This window comes from Amblyomma mixtum, chromosome 2, assembly GCF_055824585.1.
Source record: "Amblyomma mixtum isolate Tamu chromosome 2, ASM5582458v1, whole genome shotgun sequence".
Classification (NCBI taxonomy): Eukaryota; Metazoa; Arthropoda; class Arachnida; order Ixodida; family Ixodidae; genus Amblyomma; species Amblyomma mixtum.
Window position 1 is genome coordinate 247,268,583 of NC_143013.1, and position 26,871 is coordinate 247,295,453.

The following is a 26,871-nucleotide window of genomic DNA, read 5'->3' on the forward strand; positions in this document are numbered from 1 at the left end:
TCAAACAATTTCTTTATCAATATATTAAGAACACGTAAGGTTTTTAGAAGAATAAGAATGGTGTGCGCTGTATTCGACAGTTGCTTGCGGGCTTTGAACACCAGCTTGCCCGTCTTCGTGAGGAGTAAAGGTTAAATTCTCGAATCGTGACAGCGCTCACGTATGGGCGAAGGCCCGGATGCTGGGAAAAGGCTGTAAATTACACTGTCAATAGCGCTACAATTTACGCACAGGAAAATAATATATGTGGCGTTAATGGACAGGAACAAAATAGAGCGGGTTAGGTAACAAATGTGTTAAGCTAGTGTTGTTTTTAGCTGATAGCAAGAAAAGAAATTGACATAAGCAGCGCATGCTATCGAGAGAGCAGATAAGCGATTGTCCCCTAGGGTAGCCGACTGCATTACAAGAGATAAAGATAAATAAGAAAAAAACTGCTGCGTTACTTTTCTACCCCAAAGGAAAGCACGTGCTAAATCCTCCCCCGATTTATTTAGGTTACGATACTATCAGATACATGGATAGATTCAAATCTCTTGGCATTCTGTTTACATCGACAATGACATGGGATGCCAATGTAGAAGCTATCTCTCTTTCCCTTTCTTGATCTATTGGAATTGTCTATCGCCTTAAAAATAATCCTGACCCTTGCAGGTCAGGATGAATCTGTATTACGCGTTTTTTTATTCGTCTTTAAGTTACTGTTTTCTTGTGTGGGGAAACACGACTGTGACGAATATTAACAAACTTTCTATTTTCCAAAAAAGAATGCTTCGTGTTGTTGCCAATTTACCTTATGATTCACCAATCACCCCAATTTTTCGAGAGAACAGGATTGTGCCTGTGAGACACTTGTTTGATTACAGGTTTGCATGCTTTTATAGGCGAACAATATCCGAAGATGACACCTACTTTTCTAATCTTGTCATACTTACACCTCGCCGCTCTTCTTATGACATTAGAAGCGGTGGCTCGTATGCAATCCCACAAATCAGAACCAACCATGGTTTCATGATGCTCGGGTCTATCTTGCCTCGGTTTCTAAACACACCTTTGTCTAATGAACTTAGTACCATGTCACTGTCTTCTATTCGCTACCTCTATATCTAATAGCACTGCTAACTAAAGCTTTATTTTTTTTATGGAAAGCACCACGATCGAAATCCTGTTTGTAATAGTATAAGAATGTAGTCTATTTCTACAGTAGCAACGGGTATCATCATTATGTTTGTCTATATGTTGCTGTCATGCCGAGTTATTTTTTACCGAGTGTTGTTTCAATTTTTTACCCCGTAATGATCATACGTCAGTCAATGTCTGTGTATTTTTTGTTTTTTTGTTTTTTTCGTGCATCATGTGCTGCTGCTGCCAACATTTAGGGGTGGCGAGGCTTGTCAAGCAGTGGTGGAACACTGCTTTTTTCTCGCCGTCCTCAGTTTTTTGTATTGCGCGAAAAACTGGAATAAAGAAATGAAACGAAATGAAGAAATGAAATGAAGAGCTGATAAAATTATGACTTGGGAAGATGGGAACAGGAAGCTTGTGCAGATAGAATGGCTGGCACAGTAAAGCGTTAAATGACGATGCATGTGACAAGCTTTTATCATTAGTTGGACGTAGCTAGGCTGGTGATAATGAAGACACTTAAAACAAGTGAAGTTTTTGTGTATCGTGATTTAAACGCACAATTAGAGTACTAGAATAGTCGTCATATCAGAGAATGAAGAAATGGAAGCCTCCTAATGCTTCACGATAAGCATACCTGCTTTGGGCTAGCAAGGGCCGTTTGCAAGCTGTAATCGGTTCAAGAATTTCGAAATATTTTCTTTCAATGAATTTAAGGGGTGCCATTCCCAAAGTTATAAGAAATGCGATATATCAGTTTAGCCAGTGCTGCAGTTGAAATATTTTTGCACATCGCTTTTTGATTACTTCATTTTCTTGCACTGAAAAAGTAAGGCCGGAATTTTGGTTAGGCTGAATGCCTCATGATTTCTTTCGAGCCATGCTAGCCCGTGTTATGCAGCCTACGTTTAAAAGAAAAGCTTGGTCGCATAAGCATTCAGGAGGCGTCTTCCATTTGTCTTCTGTGTATCACGGTTAAGGGTGCCAGCTGGAATAAAGCCGGCTATTCGTCATCTATGAACCTACGCACCCATTGAATTATGCATATAATTGCTTCATTCTTCGGGGGAAAAATACGAAAGGCGAAATAGATGGGTTGCTCTAAGCCCTTGAGACTGCATCAGTGCACTTGGTCGTATGCTGAAAAAAACGTCGATGGAGATGCATAGAGGAAGAGTGGAGTAATTCCCACGAAGTGGGTAATGTTGGGCAGAACTGCGCGAGAAGGCAGTAAAATCCCAATTAGCGCAAAGGTCCCAACCTATAACAGCGGTACTAGGGCAGAGAGGTTTAGCAGTAGTGAAGGGCACAAGTCCTCTAACATGTCATTCTGAGTATTCATTCAGGAACGTGCAACCACGTGTTGGGGAACACAAGCTTAGAAACTGGCACAAGTAACATTCCGTAATTGCAACTCTGCATAAATTCCTGTACAATAATCCAATCGCACGATTCTTCGCCCAGTGACTGCTGAAACACCGTATGCGAATAAAGCTTTTAGAATTGTCTTTAGTTGAAAGAAAAGAAAGTCACAAACTCCTTTTTAGTTTGAAAAATCGTGGAGCTATATGGAACTTCAAGGTGAATTACGGAGCTTGATCTTTGATTGCTTCTCGGAATTAAAGGGTTGAGCGCTACATAAAGCGCCCGTCTTGTTTAACTCCTACTGCACTTCGTCGTCTTTTCTGACACTCAAGACTTTTTGCTATGAAGCACCTTCTTTCTTCCAAGATATACCGAACCCTTATTATAATTCTTACTAATTAGTGTTAGAGAGGTATGTCAAAGGAGGCAGAAGTAAAAAATTAAGAAGAAAGGAGTGACATCTTAACTAGTGTCATAGAGCTTCAATAAAAAGATATCCCGCCTTTTTTCCGCTCTTAATTGGCTGGATAACAAAAAAATTGGCTGAAGGCTTAGCTTGGTTAAGCCTGGCTGATTGCGAAAGCAATAACACCTGGCTGCGCTTGGTTCTGCTGGTAGTTTCGTTTCTCGAATTCACGCGTAGCAGACTCGAACTCGCCAACTCTTATCTCTTGTTCTTCACGTCGCTGAACCACGATGTCACCGTCTCGAATCACCACAATGCTCCGCTCTTTCTTCTTGGCTGTATACTGCACTCTTCTTTTAGCAAGCCGCTCTTCTTTCTGTTCCGGCGTTTCTTCCGCACGGCGTTTTCTTCTCTTGTGATTATATCGCTCCGCACTACTCATAGATTCTTCTTCGCCATTAAGTAATATTAATTAATTAATCGAATGAATAATTGGATTAATAATTGAAAGAATTAAGTGTGCGCCCGCGAAGCCGCAGCTATCCGGCGCAAAAGGCATCTGAAGCACAATGTTATGATTCGTGAGCCCATCTGAGCCCATCATAAGGGCTAGATATTTTGGACAGGGAGTGGCTCCTAAAGATTTTGGAAATTTCAGTGGCGTAATTTCTGACACCACAGGCAGTAGGGATCAGCGAACGTGAATGTGTTGCAATTCGCAGCAACTTTTTATCGCTGCTTTATTCATTTTTTCAAAAATTCAGAATTTTTTAGAGCTGCTTAATTAACTACAGACAAGCGGCATTTAGCGGTGGCATACTAGGCAAGAATCAGTATAAAAATTTGACTTAACCAGGACAGAATACTTTGCCGAGGACTTGCAGACGCTTCTGACAAAGTGATCCGTCCGTAGGCATGAATTACCGCCACTCATTTTACCTCGTGGCGCTAGTGCACGCAACTACGGCAGAGTACAAAAGATATGAGCTGTGAGCCATTTTGATAAAGCAGCATTTTGCGCCCATCTTTGCGAAATACTGCCGGTGTTAACAATTCTCCTCGTTTTGCACCTTGTAAGAATTCCTCGACCAGTGTTGTTCTGTACACTTATACATCGTTGATTATTACTTCTTACGGATTTAGAAAAAGTAATCAGTGCAATATTTCTCAAATGATAAACTCTTCGTGATGCTCACGTAAGGGTCTTGCTCAGGTTACTGATCATGTATTCCGTTCTGCTCGATTAACTTTAGCATAGAATTCTGAATTATTTTAGAACGTAGCCTTGCTTTGGGCGATTAATTTACCTTTTACAACAAAGCCCTTCAGACCGACAAGCCAAGTACTTACACTAAAACGATACGGTTATCGCTGCATTGTAGAAAGGATGTCTGACTGCGTGAAGAGCTTTTTTTTAGGAAGCCGATAACAATCTGAGAACTTTAAAGCCTCATCCTCAACAAAGAATACCTTATTGAAAGATTTGCTTTAGGGTACCGGTCATTCTAAAAAAGCAGCAACATGATACCAAAGCACTTAAGTCAGACAAAAGTAAGGTTTTAGGGGTTCGGTACTCACTTAGCGACCTTCTTTCTAAAACGTAACGAGAATTTCATTACCCTTATAGCGCATTTCCCTGATCTGGACAAATCGAATTCTAACATTTAGAAATGTCTAATTCGGAGCCATAGTAGAGGATAATAAAATTCAAGGCTTGTACCGAGATACGTCGTAAAGAACAGTAAAGAAACTGAAATCAAAGTTGAGTAGGAGACTAACGCAATGCCTAATCATTTTAAAGTCCGTGCTCTGCTCGAGTTCACTTTCTTTTTATTCTCTCAGTCCTGTATAGAATAGAAGAAAACATTGGTACTAAGCCGGAATTCGTGTAACAAGAACCCGTCTCTACAGAACTGCGCAGACAACTGATAACTGAGGCACCAGAAGCACGTCTAATTTATCTAGACGTGGCCAATAGGCGTAGCCTTATTCACCTTCGAGAAACGTAGCTTTCCTGTCGTGTCTGATGTGCGAACAAGCCAGCTCACCTCTACGCTACTGGTTATGCAGCATTCCAATATCTCTTTGTTATGTGGGCGCATGCGACGCATAAATTTAAGGCTGGCTGAGCAGGTATAAAAGCCGCTTGGAGCCTCACAGACACCAGCAGTTGGCCCCAACAGCAGCTCTGAATTCACCATGGTAAGACGCCTTTTTTTAGAGCGGAAAGCGCGCCACTTAGAATCTGATGGTTTTGTTATCTCTATTGCTCTGTATTTATGCACAATATAATCTGACCGTGACAACAAGACAACACAGCTCCAATACACTGCAGGACTCTTGCACATAGGAGGCGTAGCAATATACGAAAATGTGGAACCATTAAACATCCTAGGTACCCTTCCTTGTTTGATCTGTGGCCACCAAGGCAAACATACAACCCTCAAGTAGTGTCAAAACGTATTCGTGCCAAAATGAACGTTGAAAAAAAGCTTCGATTTTTCTTCCTGACGGAATAACGCTTCAAAAATTAGTTATTTCAAATCAGTTAATTCCAAAGAATTCTGTTGATGATGCTCACCTGAAGCATTTCTGTAAATGCAGGTTATAAGTGAAGGTTATAAGTAGGTTATCTTCACTACAGACTTTAGCATAAATATTTGTAATCCCCATCCAGTATGAACAAAGTATATAAAAACTAATAAAAAAGGGTGTCAGTAAAGTTGTTCTGCTCCCCTCCCTAAACATTCCCCCTTTTTTATCCTACCTCTCAGATCCGCGCTTGCATTGTCCTGGCTCTGGCCACCAGCGCCTTCGCTGGCTTCGTTGGCACCGCCGGATTTGGCGCCGGCCTGGCTGCCGCCCCAGCTGTCGCCACCGTGGCGCACTCAGCCCCAATCGCTACCTACGCCGCTGCCCCAGCCGTGACTAAGGTTGCCACCACCTACGCTGCTGCTCCAGCCATCGCCACTGTGGCCCACGCTGCTCCAGTTGCCACCTACGCTGCTGCCCCAGCCATTGCCACCGTTGCCCACGCTGCTCCAGTTGCCACCATTGCCGCTGCTCCAGCCGTGACCAGGGTTGCCACCACCTACGCCGCTGCTCCAGCTATCGCTGCCGTCCAGGCTGCTCCAGCTGTTGCCACCATCGCCCAAGCCGCTCCAGTCGCCACCTACGCCGCTGCTCCAGCTGTCGCTACCGTGGCCCACGCTGCTCCAGTCGCCACCTACGCTGCCGCTCCAGCTATCGCCGCCGTCCACGCTGCCCCAGCTGTTGCCACCACCACCGTCCACCACGCCCCAGCTGTGGCCACCGTTGCCCACGCTGCCCCAGCTCTCGCTGCCTACCACGCCGCTCCAGTCTACGGCTACGGTATTGGCACCCTCGGCTACGGTGCTGGCCACTACGGCTACGGCCACGGTCTGCTCGGCTACGGCCTGAACTACGGCTACGGCCTTGGCACTCCATTCCACTACGGCGCTCTTCTCCGAAAGAAGTGTGAGTGAAAAACTTTTTTTTCTCGTATTGAGGTGTGGGCATGATATATTGAGACTGTCTCCGCTGTTAGCAGACGTTGCAGCTCAGATGGGTATATGGGATTAACCCTGTTGTCAGAAATTCCAAAGTTATTGGCTACTTATGTTCCTGAGGCAATCATAGTTTCCTCAGGGATGTCGTTCATGGAGACAGTGCTACAGAAATAGGCAAAATGCGCCAGCTCTTCTCCTCTGAAGCCACATATTCATAGCACTTTTTCAGTAGCAGTCACTACGCCATTAGGCAGTCATTTCTTGAAAGCCCATGTGGATGTCTTACTGCACGTCTTTTATGTTCACGATGCTTCACTGGAGGCGAATAACAAGTATAGAGATAATTCAAGTGTGCACCTCAAATTAGCAGACGTTCTGAAGTTAGCACGCTGCCCAAGAAGAAGAGAAGCACAATATATTGATAAACAAGTCTGCGTGATATATTTCATTTCAGTGCTAACGTTTCCTTTTTTTTGTTTTTTTACAGAAACAATTTTCAAGGTCATCAACTTCAGCAAAATTACTGCCACATTCCTTCGCTGATTCTACATCGTCGATGGAATGATACTTCATTGGGAATAAACGTATTTATTATTGTAAAGTCAGTCCTTATTCGTTTATTTTTTATTAGGTGTGATTTGGGTTTGCTGCTGATTCAATTCTCCTCAGGTGATAATTTCGATGAAAGGGGGCTTGTTTGCAACTGGTGAAAAACCTGGATCTTTAAGGCTGTTCCTGACATGGGGAGGGATTAACGATGGAGGTCCTGCTCGCCAACCCCCTGACCCGGTTCTTCTGTCCTCGTCCAAGTTCGCGCTGTTATTCAGGTAAATTTCGTTCCAACTCGCGCAAGCTTCCGCTTTAACGTCTCTCCAAGAGCCGCGTGACAGTGTGGACACTTCTGGCACAAAATCCAAAACCCACTAACCGACCCTTCGGTGTCTTTCAAAAACAATGCAGGTCTACCTTACCCTCATTCCCTTTCAGCAGCAAACAAACATGGTTGCTCTTGCTGACGACATGCTACGTCGCCAATGGCAATCAAGATAGCACATAGCCTGCGGTATATCTTTGTATTGTTATCGGCTTGAAAATCTATTTCTAGTACTGCATATTTCATGAGCTGTGGTTACTTTGGTAGTGTAAGTTTGAATAGACGCTTTATGCGCGTATAAACTAAGTCATCCACTCTCATCGTAATGAGGATCTGCCCCGAAACAAGATGCGTGAGATTTCTCAAAGTGCAGCTCAGTCACTAACAGTTGATACAAGGCTTATCCGCAATTTTAAAATGAAAACGAGCCATGCACTCAGAAAATAAGCGGTCCTGCTTACTGCAACATTGCAATGGTTTATGTAGGACTGAAATGACCTGAAAATAATAGACACTACAGCAAACGCCAGCAACTACGCGCATGCCCTACATGCCCAACAATGTATTATGGCGTTCTACTTGCAATTAGGTGCCTCCTCCGGCCGACGCGGTAGCCGATCTCCACTCTATGATATGGATTGTAAACTGGTAGATACAGTGTGGCCAATGTGTTTCGGAAGCTATGGTTTACGAGTAATAATAAAAGTAACATGGTAGCCTCAAGTTAAAGACAGGACACATACACTGGCAGGTAACAAAGCAGGCGCTGCTTTTTCTCCGCACAGCGAAGTCTATACGACGTGGAATTCTTTCCCTACGCGATCAGCACTCCGGCAAAGTATCTCCAAGCGTGTCACAACCTCAACTTCATCTCATATCAACAAGAAGTATTGCTGTTACATTGTCAAGGAAGTGTTATGTGATGTGCAACTCACGACATATGAGGTTACCTCACTCCAACAAATCCTTCCTATTACGTCATCACGCGACTTAGCATGACGGCGACTTGCGACGTCACAAGATGATTGACACGCTCACATAGACAAATACAATTCAATCCTGGCAATTGGTATGTGTTTATTTTTGTTTACTTTGTTGTTGTTATGTGTAATATGTTCTTTGGTTACGCTGAAAATAATGTCGTGGCAATAACCATATTCCCCTAACGTTAATAGCAATATAATGCCTTCATTTTTCATCACAAGAATGGTTGAGTCAGTGATAACAAGTTAGCGTTACATCTTGACGGCATCTCACCAGCTTGAAGAGAAATGCGTGGTTCAAAAAAATCAAAAGCGCATTGTGGAAAAGAGCCCAATGCACAAACAAAAACGAATTATAACAAAAATGGCAAGTTCGTGTGAAAGATGGTGTACACAAAATTTGTTAGTGTAGGGGTTCGTTTATTATGAGTCCTTGAAGAGACCGAGCTGCTGCGAAGGATCTTGTAGCGTATTCAAGTGTAGCCAGCACAAGAGAGCTGGGCAAGTTCTTCGTCTTCAGGTGCAGCGTTGTCTCCGCAGAAGCCGGTAGCGGAGTCCGTGACAGTAGGTAAACTATAACAATATTCACAATAGTATATACATCCACTCAGGCATAGCTGAACTTTAAATGCGCTAATCTTTTTATTGTAGCGCCTAAACATTTTTTTTCGCATATCTGACTTTCTGCCGACAGGTGCTACTCTTTCCTTCTCTTGGAATCCACATTATTAAGCTAAGAAATCGGTTATCTCTTCTTCGGATTACAAAGGTCGACCTTGTCCACTGCTTCTCGTTAATTTGAGCTAAGATATCACTATTACACACTTGTTTTACGGCCTAATCTTTTCCTCTCCTGCCTCTTCACGTGTGTCGCAATAAGCATACAAAACATACGTGACGTTTTAGCCAGGATAGCTTGTTCATGTTATCTAAGTGCAGCTACAAGAGGAGGATATAAGAAGCAGACTGCGGGCAGATGGCGAGAATACTCAGGGCAATAGACATAGGAATAAATGGCACTTTACCAATATTTGTCAAAAGAAAGGTATATAACAGCTGATTCTTACCGGTACTTTCCTATGGGGCAGAAACATGGAGGCTAACCAGAAGTGTTCCACTTTAGGGCAGCGCAGGGAACTATGGAAAGAAAAACTGGAGGGCACAATTAAGCTCCGCCTTAAGGGTACGACATGTTAGCGCTAATGAGTTAATGTGCATATACTGGGAAATTGGCCACTCTCAACATTGCACTCACATCTCCCTGAGACACCTCAATCCACTCATTGAGCTATGATGGAGCGGGTGAGGGATGCGCCACTGCCTTGCGATGGCAGGTGCTGCCACCAGTGGGTCTTGTTCGACCCAAGCTACTATTTCTGTGGGGGTAGACTGCGATGATCTCACAAGGTCACGTGACCTACGTTGCCCACCAAGGTTGCTTCCCCTTGGATGGCTGCCTGGGCCACCGTAAGCCACTCTATTTATCGCTCAAATCGCTGCTCACATTCTATTATGCTAAGATTAGTGTTCGGTGTGGCATGATTAATGATGGTCAATTATGTTTTGTTTTGTTAATGTTACATTGTTGAGCCCTCCTGTGGACGCAAAGGTGTCGCTACAGACGTTTCACATTTGCCCCCATTTCGTTCCTATGCATCTGCTTCGGAGTTTTGAACAACGTTATGCGATAAAGGTTGAAGCAGCTTTGAACGTTTACCAGAACTTATAAAATGAAAAGGGGCATATTTTTTTAACATGGAAGGCTGGTTTACCTCTAGTCCAATAGTTTTCAATGCTGCGGGAATGGTGATTGCTGTCGCGACCACATCTCTCCACAGGAGAAAGGTCGCACAGCATCTTCGGGCCAGCCGCCGCCTAACCGCCCCCTTCCTCTCAGTCTCGGATACCCCGATGAAAAGGGTTATTTCTTTAACCTGGCCAACTGTATGGACAGTGTGAAAAAAAATCACTGCCGGTTTGGCATTGCTGAGCACGATACACTGTAGTGAAAGCCTAATTTTATGCAGTTTGGTGCCACTGCCACTTGCCTGTAAGCGCAGTTGAGCTGTCCACTGACACAGGGAGCCAGTTATGCGTGTCTTAAAATTTTTCATCCCCAATACCCATTTACCCAAGCTATGCCGGCGGCCTTTTGCTCCAGTGCCACATTTCTGCAGCATTGTTTTCAATGCCAACGCATGTTGCTCTAGTACCGTGTTTCTGCCACAACATAGCTGAAAGCGCGGATATTAGTGGCACGGATAGCCGAACTGACTTTGCACAAATTCTTTTTGCGCTAGCAGAAGCGGCAATGGCCAACTGCTTTTCAGAGTTTACCTCACCTTCCTTCAGCTCCGTGGTGAGACGTTGGTGCTTCTGTTCACGCAGTAAGTCTTGTCTTGTCCGTTTTCTATTTCGCTGTTCCTCAAGGCGCTGTCCGGGTGTTTGGGCCGCTAACCCGAGCTGAGGCATCCGTCGCTTATTGGCAAGTTCTTCTTTGCGTTTCGCCACGTTCCTAGGATCTGTAGGCACAAGGTAACGCAGTCTTCTTCCTCGTTGTGCATAAATGTGGCGTAGTCGGCGCATCTTCTCCGATATGTTTATAGGAACCGGCTAGCTTTTCACCAATTCGTGCTTTGCCGATCGTGTTTGGTTGCGCCGCACGTGGCAGATAATAAAGACAGCGTTGTGAAATGCGAAGCGTGAGATGGGTCAAGCTGCACACAAACTCAGTGAGCTGGTTGGAGCTACTGAAGTAGTGTTGTCCCACTATAACAGACAAATTGTAATTGGAGATCCCCATCAGCCTGCACATGATAAGCAGCCGCTTTGAAGTTTGGGCCAAGAACGAAACCGCTTGTCCGGCCGACCGAACAAGCCCAAAGCAGCGCTAAAACCATACGAAGTTGTGGTTCTGAATTTGCTCTGTTGCAGCAGCTCCAATCTGGCCACAGTCTCGCTATTTTAGCATTCATAATGCCAATTGAAGAACTAAGCCTCATCAACAATGGTCACCGCACTGTTTTCTTGTTTCAACCATGCTTACACATCGCCGAGAATTTAGCGAGAAAGCAGAGTTACCTGAATCCACTACGTAAGTCGCCGCATGCACTGCAGCATTACAGACTTTTCTCTCTTGAATGGCATATTTGTTGTTTCGGTGCACTAACCAATCAATTTAGTAACACTTAGTTTTCCCGTTAAATTCTTTTAAGAAAACCGGGTTTTTTCCCTTGATATAAATGAAACTAACATAGAAATGCGCCCGTGCCTAGCTCCTCCAATCAGCATGTTGCAATTTTTATTTATCTACTTTTGGAAAAACATCCACTACATAAGCTCTTCGTCTTGATGGACGCGACCTGCAGAAATAGCGCAGTAATTTTGCAAGTAAAGTAAAAAAAATTTCAAAATCACTTGAATAGAACGATTATGATCTTGTGTTTACTGTCACCATATTTGTCTTAATTAGGACAGCGGTAACAATACAGCTTATATCGGCAAACACTAAAGCATTCGCTAAGGAGTTTTATGCCAGTTTACCTGCTTTGCGGCCAACCGAACTAAATCCACAAGCCACGACTGCGAGATTGAAGGTGAAACCACAGCTGTGTTTTTAATTCGAATAACTTACTCCAGTATTCAAGTACGACAAAGAGATATGTAGAACATCCGGCCTCTTACGCGGTTCTGTATTTTATAGCATTTTTTTTCTGCACGGAATAACCTCTTGCACTGAAAAAAAAATAAGGCAACATTTTTTTTCCCGGCTGCACTTCTTATTGTGCGCTTGAGGTTTTCTAGGGTATCCAGTATATTCATTACGTTCAGCGTCCTAGAACTCGAGAAGATAGAAGACATGCCCACATTATTACGAAGACAGCTTTCTTTAGTAACCTGAAAGGGCATCCCCCATTTTTCTTTCTTGCAGCACAGCAAGGCGGACTCCCTATTGTGGAGCCGGTTTTCCAGGGTCGTTCGGGCCGCCTTCGGGTGTAATTCTGCATTCATTTCTCTCGCTTTGGGAGAAAAAAAAGATATCATGAAACCTGAGGCACAGCACTGTCCTTGATGACTGTTTCATTATCCTGCTGAGTGATCGGTGTTAGCGGATGAAACGACAAGCGGCCATTATTGTCAATGAATATGCAGGATGAGCGTGAACGTTACTGCAGCCTAGCTGCTAGTGCACATTTTAGAGAAGAGTAGAAAAAAATGTTTTACGAAACAAAAGATCAGTCCGCATCCTCCTCAGCAGTGTAGAATGCACAGCGACTTCTGTACAATACACCTGGTCGCTTCCTTTCGCTTCGCGTCTTTCAATGCACCAATAGGGGATATTCAAAATTCCGCAAGTGCGCTTTTCCGCATAACAATGTTGCCCAAAACAAGGTGGCTGATCATGCGCTTCCAGCTGAAACAAAGCAAGAAACACTAGTTATTTGGTTGATTCCTCCAAAATACGTTTCTTACATTCTATCCACACCTTTAACGCCTGTCCTGTAGCCCACGTAGTTTCTTTGTAGAGAAGTCGGCCATTTTGTTTTTGGCAACACACTTGTGTGAGAAAGCGCACTTGCGGAATTTTGAATATCCCCTATAAACCTGCCACCTTTTCAAGCTAAAGACGGCAAAGTATCGACACTGTACACTGTGTGGACTAGATGACCTTTGTAGTCGGAGCCTTAGTGGACCGCGTTCTTTTACAACGTTTGTTGTAGTACAGAAGTTCTGAATAAGCTGTGCGAGTTTTCGAAAATTAATCGGTCGTATGTGAAAAGAGCAACCTTCATCTGCTTGCGAAGCAAAATTTGTGCAGTTCGCCTAAGCCTCAAATGCAAGCTCTGGTTGCTTTTTTGAACACTTTCAGTTATTAATCACATCACATTCATTGGCAGCCATTGTAGCCTTCAGCTTTCGCTGTAGCTGTAGTAGAAGAAGTCGACAAATATACATAAACACAAAGCGTTGCCTTGCTGTGGTAAAAAAAACGTCTTTTTTTCATAGCAGGTAAAGTATTAAAAAGACAAAAAACAAGGAAATCTAAACCAAAACTGGTTTTTTACGAAACGATGACATCACGACAAACATCTCCTATGATGTCACTGATACTGTCAGACAAGCTATGAGAAGAAAGAGGACAGGAAAGGGTAAAGAAAGGAAGAAGGCAAGAAAGAGAGAAAAAAGTGAAGAAGGAAAGAAAGTAAGGATGAAAGAAAGAAAGGAAGAGAGAAGGAAAAGAAGGAAAGAAAGAAAAAGAAAAGAAAGAAGGAAGGCAGAAAGAAGCAAAGAAAGAACGAGAGGAAGAAAAGAAGTAAGAAAGGAAACAAGAAGGGAAGAAAGCGGTATAGAAAAAAAAGGAAGAGAGAAAAAAAGACAAAGGGAAAGAAAGAAAGGAAGAAAGAAAGAAAGAAAGAAAGAAAGAAAGAAAGGAAAAATGAAAATGAGAAAAGAGGAAAGAAACAATAAAAGAAAGAGAGGAAGAAGGGAAGAAAGAAAGAAAGAAGGAAGGAAAGAAAGAAGGAAATAAAGGACGAAAAAAGAAACAGAGAAAGAAAGAAAAAGGAAAGAAAGAAAGTAAGAAAGGAAGAAAGGAAGAAAAAAAGGAAGATAGAAACAAAGAAAGACAGAAAGAAGGACAGAAAGAAGGAAAGAAAGAAAGAAAGAAAGGAAGAAAGAAAGAAGGAAAGAAAGAAGGAAGGAGAGAAAGGAAGAAAGGAAGAAAGAGAGAAAGAAACGCGGAGACACCACTCCCGTCGCTTCTCTCATCTCGCAGTTATTGTATACACGAGTTTGTTTACGCACATTTTTACTTGCGTGCACAGAACGCGTGAGATGAGGATTCGCTCAAAACAAAACAAAATTGGCTGTGGTTTGACCAATGGCCATCCCCAGTAGAATTGCGGAAGGAACGGCGCGGAAATCGCAGCGGCGGCGGCATCTCAGGGGGCACTTTGACTGTCTAAAGTGCGTAGAGGCGAAAGCGTTTTCCGCAAAACTTTGCCTCTGTGGCCCTGGTGACGTCACCACTGGATGATGTCACACATAATTAGGCACTAATTACTAAGTAATGTCAAATTACTCATTTTGGCTAATTGCGCGCCCACGGTAAGAGGCTGTTTGGCAGTCCCTGACTGGTAGCGACCATACTGAACCCGCCTGAGTGCCGTCTGAATCCGACAGCGCCATCGCCTGGTGTAAATCTGGATGAGCTCACGCACTGCCGGTGCGGAGGAGAGCGGGCCAACTCTTGCCCGGCTGGAACATATTTTATATATTTATTCTTACCCTTTACTTATATGTGCACATACATTTCAGAATGCGGTAGCAAAAACTACAGCGCTATAAAACAATCACAAGAACACAATGCTCATATTACAACGAGAAATCAAGAAAACAAAAACATCAAAGAACTCATAAACGCAAAGCAACAGGAGGTAAACAGTATTGTATTATGTTAGAAATCACGTTTTGATATGATTTGGGTCTGTTATGGACGTGCAGGCTGTAGGTAAGTTATTCCAGTTGTTACTTATCTGAATGAAGAATATGTGTAAGTGTCACGCTTTCTGGCAATGCGGTATGCTGACTTTATGAATCGCGGCTCGCGGCGAGCCACCGAAATCGGGCTAACACTATATTCGGGGCCAGCTTTTTTGGCAATGCAGCCGAAGCTGGACAGAAAAGGCGTGGGCTCCTCAGCAGTACTGCGACCCCGTATCGCCTCCCCCTTCACCGCTCCGCGCACATATCCTGAAAAACGAACAACCCCTCCTCGCGCCACGGGAACAAAGGCCCGCTCAGTCGTTCAGTCGCGAGTAACCGCCTCACAGTTGGCTTATGTCGTCATGGACTGCGAGCGCGCCAGTGCTCCTTGACTGTCATACGGTTCAGGAGAACACTTAAAAATTTACTAACAATTCTTAGTGAAGCAGCGCAACGGCACAAGGCCAAGGGAAGAAGAGGACAAACACAGCGCTTACTTAACCAAACTTAACAAGGCCTCTTCTTCCCTTGGCCATGTGCCGTTGCGCTGCTTCACTAAGATATGTCAGACCAACTCGCCCACCAGTTCATGTTGTTACTAAGAATTGTCTCGCTGCTGCAAATCGGTTCAAATTTTACCGGTCGTTCCTAGATGCATAGCCAAAAACATGCAATTAACAGCTCGCGTCTGGAAAATGGTGGTGGCATGACCACTTTAACGTGCCGACTCATCTTTGAACCGACGATTGCTACACATGCTATAGTGGGTGGGGGTTACCAAACCTGCTCATGAGATGCAACAGGCTATATTGCAGATCTCCGGAATATTTTACGCCAAGTCGGGTTTCTTGCCGTGCAATGACATCGCACAGTTTGCACATGTGCGTATTCGTATTTCGCCTCCATTCAAATGCGGCTACCGTAACTGGGACTGGATACGGCGTCCATAGACTGAGTAGCCAAGCGCTGTAGCCGCTAAACCACCATGGCAGATGCAGTCGGTCATCAGAGGTAGTACTTTTTTTAATTTTTATATAAATAAAGGTGGCCATTTTGTTAATTTCTGATGCTTTACGAGTGAACTCGTCGCTGCCCGCTGTGATGGCCTGCATGCAAATGGGGGATGCGGAGTAATTTTGAAAATCGCGAGATTTTAATGTCTTCTAAAAGCAAGGATCGCGTTGTCTTCGCATGCCACAATTTAGAATAAACATAAGAATTGTGGCCATGTTCTGAGCACCACTGGCATTCCTGCTAGAGAGTTTTGGCCAATTCTGATTTCGGACCACTTGAGGTTGCAACACACTGAATTAGGAATGAAACCAGCTTGTTTTCACATCCTATATGTGGTAGTTGCTTCAACAACCTTTTATACGATTAGTGGGCCCACTGGAGACATTTCACCTTTGGTGTGGACGTTTCCGATTAATCTCCGAAGTAAAACAAGCGGCCTCGTCTGGTTTCCTGTTCTTCTTAAATATTGCATGTGGAGTAAACATAACAAGGGAAGAATTTATGCTAAATAATCAACAATTAGATGTAAATGCCCAAGGTTCAAACAATTATCAAGCATTCAGTTTAAATTCCTTAAACCGAAGGAGAAATAAAACTCGAGGCCTCGTTTCGTTTCTTGTCCTTCTTAACATAGAATGTGGAGTAAACACAGTACGGGAAGACAATAAGCCAAATAACCAACAATTAGATGAAAATGCCAGAAGGAGCAAGAAATTATCCAAGCATTCACTTTAAATTCCTTAAACTGAAGGGGAACATGACAGAACGCAATAAATGACAACTTACCACGTTGCGATTATACGATGCCAAGCAGCCATTGCAGAACTGAATCGTATGTGGTATGATGACTAGCGCCACACCCATCAAGCTTGCTGAGCGGGACAAGATTTATCATTAACTGGAAGTAGCTGGGCTGGTGATGATGACCATAGTTAACACAAGGGAAGTTTTCATGTATCGGCATTTTAATGCACGATTACAGTCCCCATCTCAGAGAATGAAGAAATGGAAGCCTCGTAATGCTTCAAGATAAACACACCTATTTTCGGCGAGAAAAGTTGTTTGCAAGCTGTAATCGGTTCAAGAGTTTCGAAACCTTTTCTTTCAATAAATTTAGGGGGCGCTATTCCCAAAGTTATAAGGAATTCGAAACATCAGTTTAGCCAGCACCGCAGTTGAAATGTTTTTGCAGATCGCTTTTTGATTACTTCATTTTCTTGCAGTGAAAAAGCATAGCCTGACTTTTGGTTAAGGCTGAATGCCTGATTAATTTGTTCGAGCCCGGCTAGCATCATTGACGCAACCTACATCGAAAAGAAAAGCCTCGTCGCATAAGCATTCAGGAAGCGTCTCCCATTTGTCTTCCGTGCACCACGGTTAAGGGCGCCAGCTGGAATAAAGCCGGCTATTTGTGGTCTATGAACCTACGCACACATTTAATTATGCATACAATTGCGTTATTATTCGGAGGAAAAAAGTATCAAAGGCGAAGCAAATCGGTAGCTCTAAGTCCTGCATCGGCGCACTAGGGCGTATGCAGCAAAAAAGCGTCGATGGAGATGCGTGGATGAAATGTGGAATAATTCCCACAAAGTGGGTAATGTTGGACAGAATTGCACGAGAAGGCAGTAAAATTCCAATTAGCGCAAAAGTCCCAACTTAACAGCTGTACTAGGGCAGAGAGGTGTAGCAGTAGTGAAAGGTACAAGCCTCCTAACATACCAATCTGAGTATTCATTCAGGAACGTGCAACCACGCGTTGGAGAACACGAGCTTGGAAACTGGCACAAGTAATACCCCGTAATTGCAACTCTGTATAAATTCCTGTACAGTAAACCAATCGCACCATTCTTCTTCCAGTGACTGCTGAAACACCGTATGCGAATAAAGCTTTTAGAATTGCCCAGAGTTGATATAAAAAAATGTCACACACTCCTTTTTATTTATATAATGGATGGAGCTATATGAAACTTCAAAGTGAATTACTGAGCTCGACATTTGATTGCTTCTGGAAATAAAAGGGTTGAGCGCTATATAAAGCGCTCGTCTCGTTTAACTCCTACTGCACTTCGTCGTCTTTTCTGCACTTCGTCGTCTCTTTGGATATCATTTTTCCTCTCTAGGTCACGCATTCGTCGTAGCGTCTATACTTCATTGCCAACTAACTTGCGCGACCTTTTGAACGCCAGCAGAACTACAGTATCGTTCACATCGGTATAACTTACGCAATAAAATACAAGGTCCGCACTGCTTTCAGGATCATTCAAGATGCCTGACCAGAATAGCTCGTTGCCTGGCTGCACGCAGTTGTTCAAAAACGCATCGCGTGTTGTATTTTATTTTTTTGTCTTCCTCAGCCGCTCCCGTAATCTGTGTCAGCAGAGGTTAAGTACTTACGTTAAGTCCTGGAAATGAACTGAAATTTGAAGCAAAAGCTGGCCCACCGTTTAAATTTCATTTACCAAGCTCTGCCGTTAGCCATATGCTTACGAAGACCGGCGCGAATGCAAGACGGAAATTTATTTAAATAACGGCACACCAACTTCACTCAGAAACCCAGAAAATTAGACGATATACTTATTGTCATGTGTCCATTTCGTGTAGACGCACGTTTCTACCCTAGGCTGTCCTCAGAGGAGCAAACGTGGGCGCATGGAAGATGATATTGGGCACGTTCGTAACAGGTGTAGCACATAGAACACGTCGTATGAACAAGGAGAATATGTCTTTATCGTGAACTCACTCTCAATATGCGAGGCCATGACAGAATCATTAATGATACATTAGGATCCCAAGCCAGTAGTGCATAAATCTCGTCCGATGAACAAGGAGGATATGTCCCGACCTGGACCTGATTCTCAAGATGCGAGGTAGGAAGTCCAGGAACGCTGCAACCTTTACAATTTATTACTTCTTTACAGAAGCTGTCCCAAGTGACCTGCAATTAACAACATTACAGTAAGACTCCAGCATATACGCCTGCTCAAGGAAAAGGCGCTACCGCCTACAGCAAAACGCCTTGACACGCTCCTAGCTGCAGTTCAAGACAAGCCTCATACAGTGCTGTACGCAGTCTCAAGAAAGAGGGTTAGGCTTTTTGCCATCCTGCGTTTCTACAAAGCATGTGATACATCCGATAGCTGTACATTTTAAAGTCCTTGTTGTAGTTGGACTTTCTGCTATTTAGCGCAGCTCGAAGCCCTGCGCTTCAATAATGCCAGCAGCACGCAGCTCGTTGCTGATGACTTGATTGCTTCCCGTAACTCAGTAGATTGCTCTCCTGGCACAGAAAGCGGGACTTGCGAAGAAGTACTCGGAAAGAAATCTTTGCGAGCATCGCCGCGACTGCAATTGCCTGCGACAACTAGGTGAAGCCCAGAAGCTGCACGCCATTGAACGGAGGTAAAGTGTAACAGCGAATAAATCCTGAGGTGTGATTTATTCAAATACAAAGAGGTGTGAAACCTCTTTGCATTTAGCCTGACGAATGAAAACTTGATTGAAAAATTTGCATTGGGTACCAGTCATTGTATAAACGTCAAAGTAGCAACGTAAAGGCAAGAATAATGTTATAGGGATTCGGTACTCACGTCGCGACCTTCTTTGTAGAGGTTACGAGAATTTCATTACCCTAATAGAGCTTTTCGATGATGAGGACACATCGAATTCTATCGTTTAGAAATCTTGCATTCGGTGCCATAGTCGAGGGTAATAAAATTCAAGGCATGTACAGAAATAACTAGTACGGAACAGTAAAGTAATTGAAATCAGAGTTGAGTAGGAGACTAGTGCAATGCCTAATCGTTTTGAAGTTCGTGCTCGGCTCGAGTTCATTTTTTTTTATTCCCTCAGGCCTGTCTAGAATAGAAGATAATATGGGTACCAAGCCGTCATTCGTGTAACAAAAACCCGTCTCTACAGAACTGCGCAGACAACTGATAACTGGGCCACCAGAAGCACGTCTAATTTATCTAGACGTGGCCAATGGGCGTAGCCTTATTCACCATCGAGAAACGTAGCTTTCCCGTCGTGTCTGATGTGCGAACAAGCCAGCTCACCTCTACGCTACTGGTTATGCAGCATTCCAATTGCTCTTTGTTATGTGGGCGCATGCGACGCATAAATTAAAGGCTGACTGAGCAGGTATAAAAGCCGCTTGGAGCCTCACAGACACCAGCAGTTGGCCCCAACAGCAGCTCTGAATTCATCATGGTAAGACGCCTTATTTCACAGCGGAATGTGCACCACTTAGAAACTAATCGTTTTGTTATCACTCTTGCTCTGTTTTTATGAAGAATACTTCTGACTGTGAACCATAGCGAACACAACTCCAGTGCACTGCACGAGTTTTGTTGTATTTAGGAGGCGCAGCACTATATAAAAATGTGGAACCATTAAAACACCTAGGTACCTTTCATTGTTTTAGTAGCCGCCATCAAGGCAAAAATACCACCCTCGAGTAGTATCGAAACATAATCGTGCCAGAGTGAACGTTAAAAAAAGCTTCCGTTGTTCTTCCTGTCAAACAAGCTCTTGGAAAATTACTTAATTCAAAGCAGCTAATTCGAAAGAATTCTCTTGATGATGCTCCTCTGGTGAATTTCTATATGTAGGTTCTAAGGAAAGGAGAAGTATAATCTTCGCTACAGACTAGCGCACATATTTTTAATTGCCACCCAGTTTGAACGAAGTGTATAAATAAATAAATAAAGAAGGGGGTGTTAGGGAAGTTGTTCTGGACTACTCCCTAAACATTCTCCCACTTTTACCCTGCCTCTCAGATCCGCGCCTGCATCGTCCTGGCCCTGGCCACCAGCGCCTTCGCTGGCTTCGTTGGCACCGCCGGATTCGGCGCCGGCCTGGCTGCCGCCCCAGCTGTGGCCACCTACGCCGCCGCTCCAGCTGTGACTAAGGTTTCCACCACTTACGCCGCTGCTCCAGCCATCGCCACTGTCGCCCACGCTGCTCCAGTTGCCACCTACGCTGCTGCCGCTCCAGCTGTTGCCACCTACGCTGCTGCCCCAGCCGTTGCCACCGTTGCCCACGCTGCCCCAGTTGCCACCATTGCCGCTGCTCCAGCCGTGACCAGGGTTGCCACCACCTACGCCGCTGCTCCAGCTGTTGCCACCATCGCCCACGCCGCTCCAGTCGCCACCTACGCCGCTGCTCCAGCTGTCGCTACCGTCGCCCACGCCGCTCCAGTCGCCACCTACGCTGCCGCTCCAGCTATCGCCACCGTCCACGCTGCCCCAGCTGTTGCCACCACCACCGTCCACCACGCCCCAGCTGTGGCCACCGTTGCCCACGCTGCCCCAGCTCTCGCTGCCTACCACGCTGCTCCCGTCTACGGCTACGGTATTGGCACCCTCGGCTACGGTGCTGGTCACTACGGATTCGGTCACGGTCTCCTCGGCTACGGCCTGAACTACGGCTATGGTCTCGGCACTCCATTCCACTACGGCGCTCTCCTCCGCAAGAAGTGTGAGTACAAAGGTTTTTTCCTTGTTGTTATGTGTCGGTATGATATATATAGACTGTAGTCGCTGTTAGCAGACGTTGCAGCTCAGGTGCGCCACATGGAAGACAACCTGTTGTCAGAAATTGTATCGTTACTGGCTACTTATGTCTCTTAAGCAATCAGTTTCCTCAGAGATGTCGTTCAAGCAAGCAGTACTAGAGAAATAAGCAAATTGCGCCACCGCTTCTCCACCTGAGCCCCTTATTCATAACACGTTTTTAGTAGCAGTCAATGCATCATTAAGCAAGGGACTCATGAAAGCCCGTGTGTCTGGTTGAGTGCGTGGCTTTCATTTTCACGATGCTTAATGGGAGGTAAACCACGAGTATAGAGATAAGTGATGTGTGCACCTCAAATTATCAGGTGCTTTGAACTGTTGTACCCTGTCCACTGAGAGTATTAGCAAAAATATATGTATAAACAGTGGGCCTCGTGATATATTTCATTTGAGTGCTAATGTTTACTTTTATTTGTCTGTTTTTTTTACAGAAACAATTTTCAAGGACGTCAACTTAAGCAAAATTACTGCCACATTCCTTCCCTGATTCTGCATCATCGGTGGAATGATACCTTATTGGGAATAAACGTATTTATTATTGTAAAGTCAGTCCGTATTCGCCCATTTATTGTTAGTTGTCAGTTGGCTTTGCTTCTGATTCAATTCTTGTAATTTGATAGTTTCGAGGAAAGTGGCTTATTTGGAACTAGAGAAAAATTCGGACCTTTAAGTCTGTTCCTGGCATGGGGAAGTAAAAGCGATGGAGGTCCTGCTCGCCAGCCCCCTGGATCGGTTCTCTCGAAGAGCCGCGTGACTGTGTCACCACTTATGGTAAACCATCCAAATTACCTACTTCCCGACCCTTCAGTGTTTTACAAAACAATGTAGGCCTACCTGACCCTCATTTTGTTTCAGCAGCAAATAAACGCGGTTGCTCTGGCTGCCGACATGCTACGCCACCAATGGCCATCAAGATACCGCGTAGCCCACGGAATATTTTTGTATTAAGATTATCGGCTGGAAAATTATTTCTTGCCGTGTATATTTCATGAGTTGCGGTTACTTTGGTAGTATGAGATTGAATCCACCATTTATGCACGCATAAACGAAGTCGACCACTCTCACCGTATGAAAATCTGCCCCGAAACAAGTGGCCTGAGATTTTTTAAAATATCATCATCATCATCAACCTGACTACACACACTGCAGGGCAAAGGCCTCTCCTATATCTCTCCAATTAACCCTGTCCTTTGTCAGTTGCCGCCACTGTATCCCCGCAAACTTCTTAATCTCATCCGCCTACCTAACTTTCTGCCGTCCCCTGCTACGTTTGCTTTATCTTGGAATCCACTCCGTTACGCTTAAGGACCAGCGGCTATCTTGCCTCGCATTACATGCCCTGCCCAAGCCCATTTCTTCCTCTTCATTTCAACTAAGATGTCATTAACCCGCGTTGGTTCCCTCACCGACTCCACCCTCTTCCGATCTCTTAACGTTACACCTATCATTTTTCTTTCCATAGCTCGCTGCGTTGTTCTTAACTTAAGCTGAACGCTATTTGTTAGTCTGCACGTTTCTGCCTCATAGGTGAGTACCGGTAGGATACAGCTGTTGTATACTTTTCTCTTCAGGGATATTGGTAAGCTACCATTCATGATCTGAGAGAACCTGCCACATGCGCTCCACCCCATTCTTATTCTTCTAGTTATTTCCCCCTCATGATCCGGATCTGCGGTCACTACCTGCCCTAAGTAGAGATATTTTCCTACTACTTCCAGCACCTCGCTACCAAAAATAATAGCGCAGCGCAGTGACTAAGAGCTGGCACAAGGCTTCTACGCAATTTTAAAATGAAAACGAGGCATGCACTCAGACTGTAAGCGCCCTTGCTTACTGTAACATTGCGATGGTTTGGGTGTAATTAAAGGAGCATAAGTACTGCACTCCGTCCTTAATCGCAGCACCAACTCCAACTATAACGACAGTTAAAATTTCTTCTTTTCAAATTACCACTAACTGCTAGCCACTACAGCGAGCGCCAGCAATTACGCGCATACCCTACATGCCCAACCATGTATTATGATGTCCCAATTGCAATTAGGTGCCTCCTCCGGCCGGCGCGGTAGCCGATCGTCATTCAGTGGTATTGATTGTAAACTGGTAGATACAGGCTGGCCAATATGTTTCGAAAGCCATGGTTTACGAGTAATGAGAAAAGTAACGTGGTGGCTTCAAATTAAAGAATGGACACATACACTGACAGAGGTAATAACAAAGGTGGCGTTGTCTTTCTTCCGCACAGCGAAGTCCATACGACGTGGAGTTTTTTCCGCACGCGTTCAGCACTCCGACAAGGTATCTCCAGGCGTGTGACAACCTCAATTTGATCCCATATCAAAAAGAAAAATTGTTGTTACATTTTCAAGGAAGTGATTATATTTATGTGCAACTGACGACATATGAGGTTACCTCACTCCGAGAAATCCCCCCTATTACACCACCACGTGACTTGGAATGACGGCTACTTGCGACGTCACAAGTTGCTTAACGCGTTCAAGCAGACGGAGACGCTGGCGAGTCATAAACGCTTTCACCGTAACATACGTTTGATAAAACTGCGACCGCAAAACACAGGCAACGCGTGTGTTTCGTGTAATGGGTTTTATCTCGTGCATCAGACGATCCGCTGCGGTGTCCTGGTCATTGTGCTCAGCTACGAATCCAAAGATTGTGGAACTGCGAAGGGTAAACGCAAGCAATGTGTGTGCTTCGTATATTAGGGTTTTATTTTCTGCACCGAATGGGGCTCTGCGGTGGCCTGGTCATAGCGCTCTTTTCGGAATCAAAGGTTGTCGGTTTGAATCGTGGTGTTTTCTCTGTGCTTATTTCTGTTTACTTTGTTGTTATTTTGTGTAACAAGTTCTTAAGTTGCGCTGGAAATAACGCAGTGCTGATAACTATATTCTGGTACGTTAATAGCAATGTAATGCCTTCAATTTTCATCACAAGGATGACTGAGGCAGTGAGAACAAGTTAGCATTGCAGCTTGTCGGCCTCACGCCACCCCTAAAAGGAATGCGTGATTTAAAAAAAATAAAAAGCGCATTTTGCATAAGAGCCCAATGCGCAAACAAAAACGAATTATAACGCAAATGACAAGTTCGTGTGAAAGATGGTGTACACAAAATTATAAATTTAGGGGTTCGTTTATTATGAGTCCTTGGAGAAACCGAGGTGCTGCGAAGGTCTTGCACCGCATTCAAGTGTAGCCAGCACAAGAAAGCTCGGCAAGTTCTTCGTCTTCAGGCGCAGCGTAGTGTCCGTGCAAGCCGGTAGGGGAATCCGTGACAATATGTAAACTATAGAAATATTCAGTATAGTATTTACATCCATTGAGGCATAACCAAAATTTAAAGGCGTTGATCATTTTGTTGTAGCGCCTAATCTTTTTTCTTCGCATATCTGACTTTCTGTCCACATGTTCTACTCTTTCCTTCTCTTGTAATTCACGTTATTAAGCTAGGAAATCATCAGTTATCTCTTCTTCGGATTACATAGGTTGACCTTGTCCACTACTTCTTGTTAATTTCAGCTAAGATATCGTTGTCACCCACTTGTTTTACGGTCTTATCTCTTCCTCTCGTGCTTCTTCAGGTGTGTCGCAATAAGCGTACAAAACATATGGGGTGATTTCGCCATGCTGGGTTGTTCATGTAATCCATGTGCAGCTACAAGAGGAGGATATAAGAAGCAAACTGGGGGCAGATGGAGAAAATACTCAGAGTAATACACATAGCAGTAAAAGGCAGTTTACCGATATCCCTCAAAAGAAAGTTATAAAAGTGCCGAATGTTACCGGTACATTTTTATGGGGTAGAAACGTGGAGGCGAACGAAGTGACTCCACTGTAAGACGCAGCAGCGAGCTATGATTAGAAAAATTGGAGGGGAACATAAGCTCCGCCTTAAGGATATGACGGGTTAGAGTTAATGAGTTAATGTGCATATATGCGGAAATGGCCATTCTCAATTTACATTCATATATCCTTGGGAGACTTCATACCACTCATTGAGCAATGATGGAGTGGTTAAGCGATGCGCCACTGCCTTGCGATGGCAGTTGCTTCCACCGGCGGACCTTGTGCTACCCAAGTTTCTCTTCACGAGCAACCTCTCGAGATCAACATAATTTAATCTGCCACCTGCCACGGAAGTTAGTTTGCTCACAATCTCGCGGGTAGACTGGGATTACTCCACAAGGTCATGTGACCTGTGTTGCCCACCTAGGTTGCTCACTCTGGATTGGCTGCCTGGGCCACCGTAAGCCACCCTATTTATCGCTCACATCGCCGCTCACAATTTTTTATTCTAAGATCAGTCCCCGGTGTGGCTTGAGTAATAATGCTCGATTATGTTTTGTGTCGTTCGGCGGCAGTTGTAATGGCAAGAGAAAAAATGTTACATTGTTCAGCCCTCCTGTGAACGCAAATGTATCATTAAAGGGGTTTCATATCTGCCGTCATTTCGTTCCTGCTTGCCATGTGCTTCGGAGCTTTTTCTACGAATAATGCTATGCGATGAATATCTGATGATCTTTGAACGTTTACCGGCACTTCCATCATGAAAAGAGTAACGTTTTTCCAACGCCGAAAGCTGACTTACCTCTAGTAATGCATGTCTACAGAAATGATCACACCAGTAGTAGCCGTCTCGCGTCGACTAGTTGGCATTGCTGAGGGAATGTTGAGCGCTGCCGTGACCACCTCTCACGCTAAATTATCGCTGCTGGTTTAACATTGCTGAGCACGAAATATTGTAGCAAAAGCACAGTTTTCCGCATTTCAACACCACAGCCATGCACCTGAAAGCGCAGTTGAGGTACCCACAGACACAGCGTGCCAGCTATACGTGTCTTAAAATTTTTCATCGCCTAGTGCAACTTTGCCCACGCTGTGCCTCCGGCCTATTGCTCCAGTGCCACGTTTCTGCAGCATGTTTGCGACCGCAAACGCCTATACCTCTAGTGCCGTGTTTCTGCCACGACATAGCTCAAAGCGCGAATATTAGTGGCAAGAATAGCTGAAGGAATTTTGCGCGAACTCTTTCTGACAGTTTGCGCTAGCAGAAGCGCCAACAGCCAGCCGCATTTCAGAGTTTACGTGACGTTCGTTCAGCTCCGTGATGGGACGCTGGTGGTTCTGTTCACGCAGTAACTCTTGTCTTGTCCGTTTTCTATTTCGCTGTTCCTCAAGGCTCTGTCCGGTTGTTTTGGCCACTGACCTACCCTGAGGCATCCGTCCCTAATACGTAAGTTCTTCAATGCGTTTCGCCTGGCTCGTAGGATCTGTAGACTCACGTTAACGCCGTCTTCTTCCTTGTTGTCCATAAATACGGCGTAGTCGGCGCAACTTTTCCTTCCATTTGTTTAACGGAACTGGCTAGCTTTCCATCAATCCGTGCTTTGCTGATCTTGTTTGTTTGCGCTGCACGTGGTAGATAATAAAGACGGCGTTGTGCAATGAGCAGCGCAATATGGGTCAAGCTGCAGAAAAACATATTAAGCTTGTTGGAGC

At 44.5% G+C, this 26,871-nt stretch overlaps 1 protein-coding gene across 1 annotated transcript in view; it reads left to right on the top strand.

Moving 5' to 3' along the window:
• Positions 1-24,967, top strand: part of LOC149363345 (uncharacterized) — a 41,348-nt gene extending 16,381 nt beyond the window's left edge. Inside the window, exons 3-6 of the mRNA XM_089568469.1 lie at positions 5,748-6,394; positions 10,584-10,642; positions 20,565-21,264; positions 24,954-24,967. Coding sequence (XP_089424595.1) covers positions 5,748-6,394; positions 10,584-10,642; positions 20,565-21,264; positions 24,954-24,967 — 1,420 coding nt within the window. The remainder of the gene's footprint in view (positions 1-5,747; positions 6,395-10,583; positions 10,643-20,564; positions 21,265-24,953) is intronic.
• Positions 24,968-26,871: the final 1,904 nt, after the last annotated feature.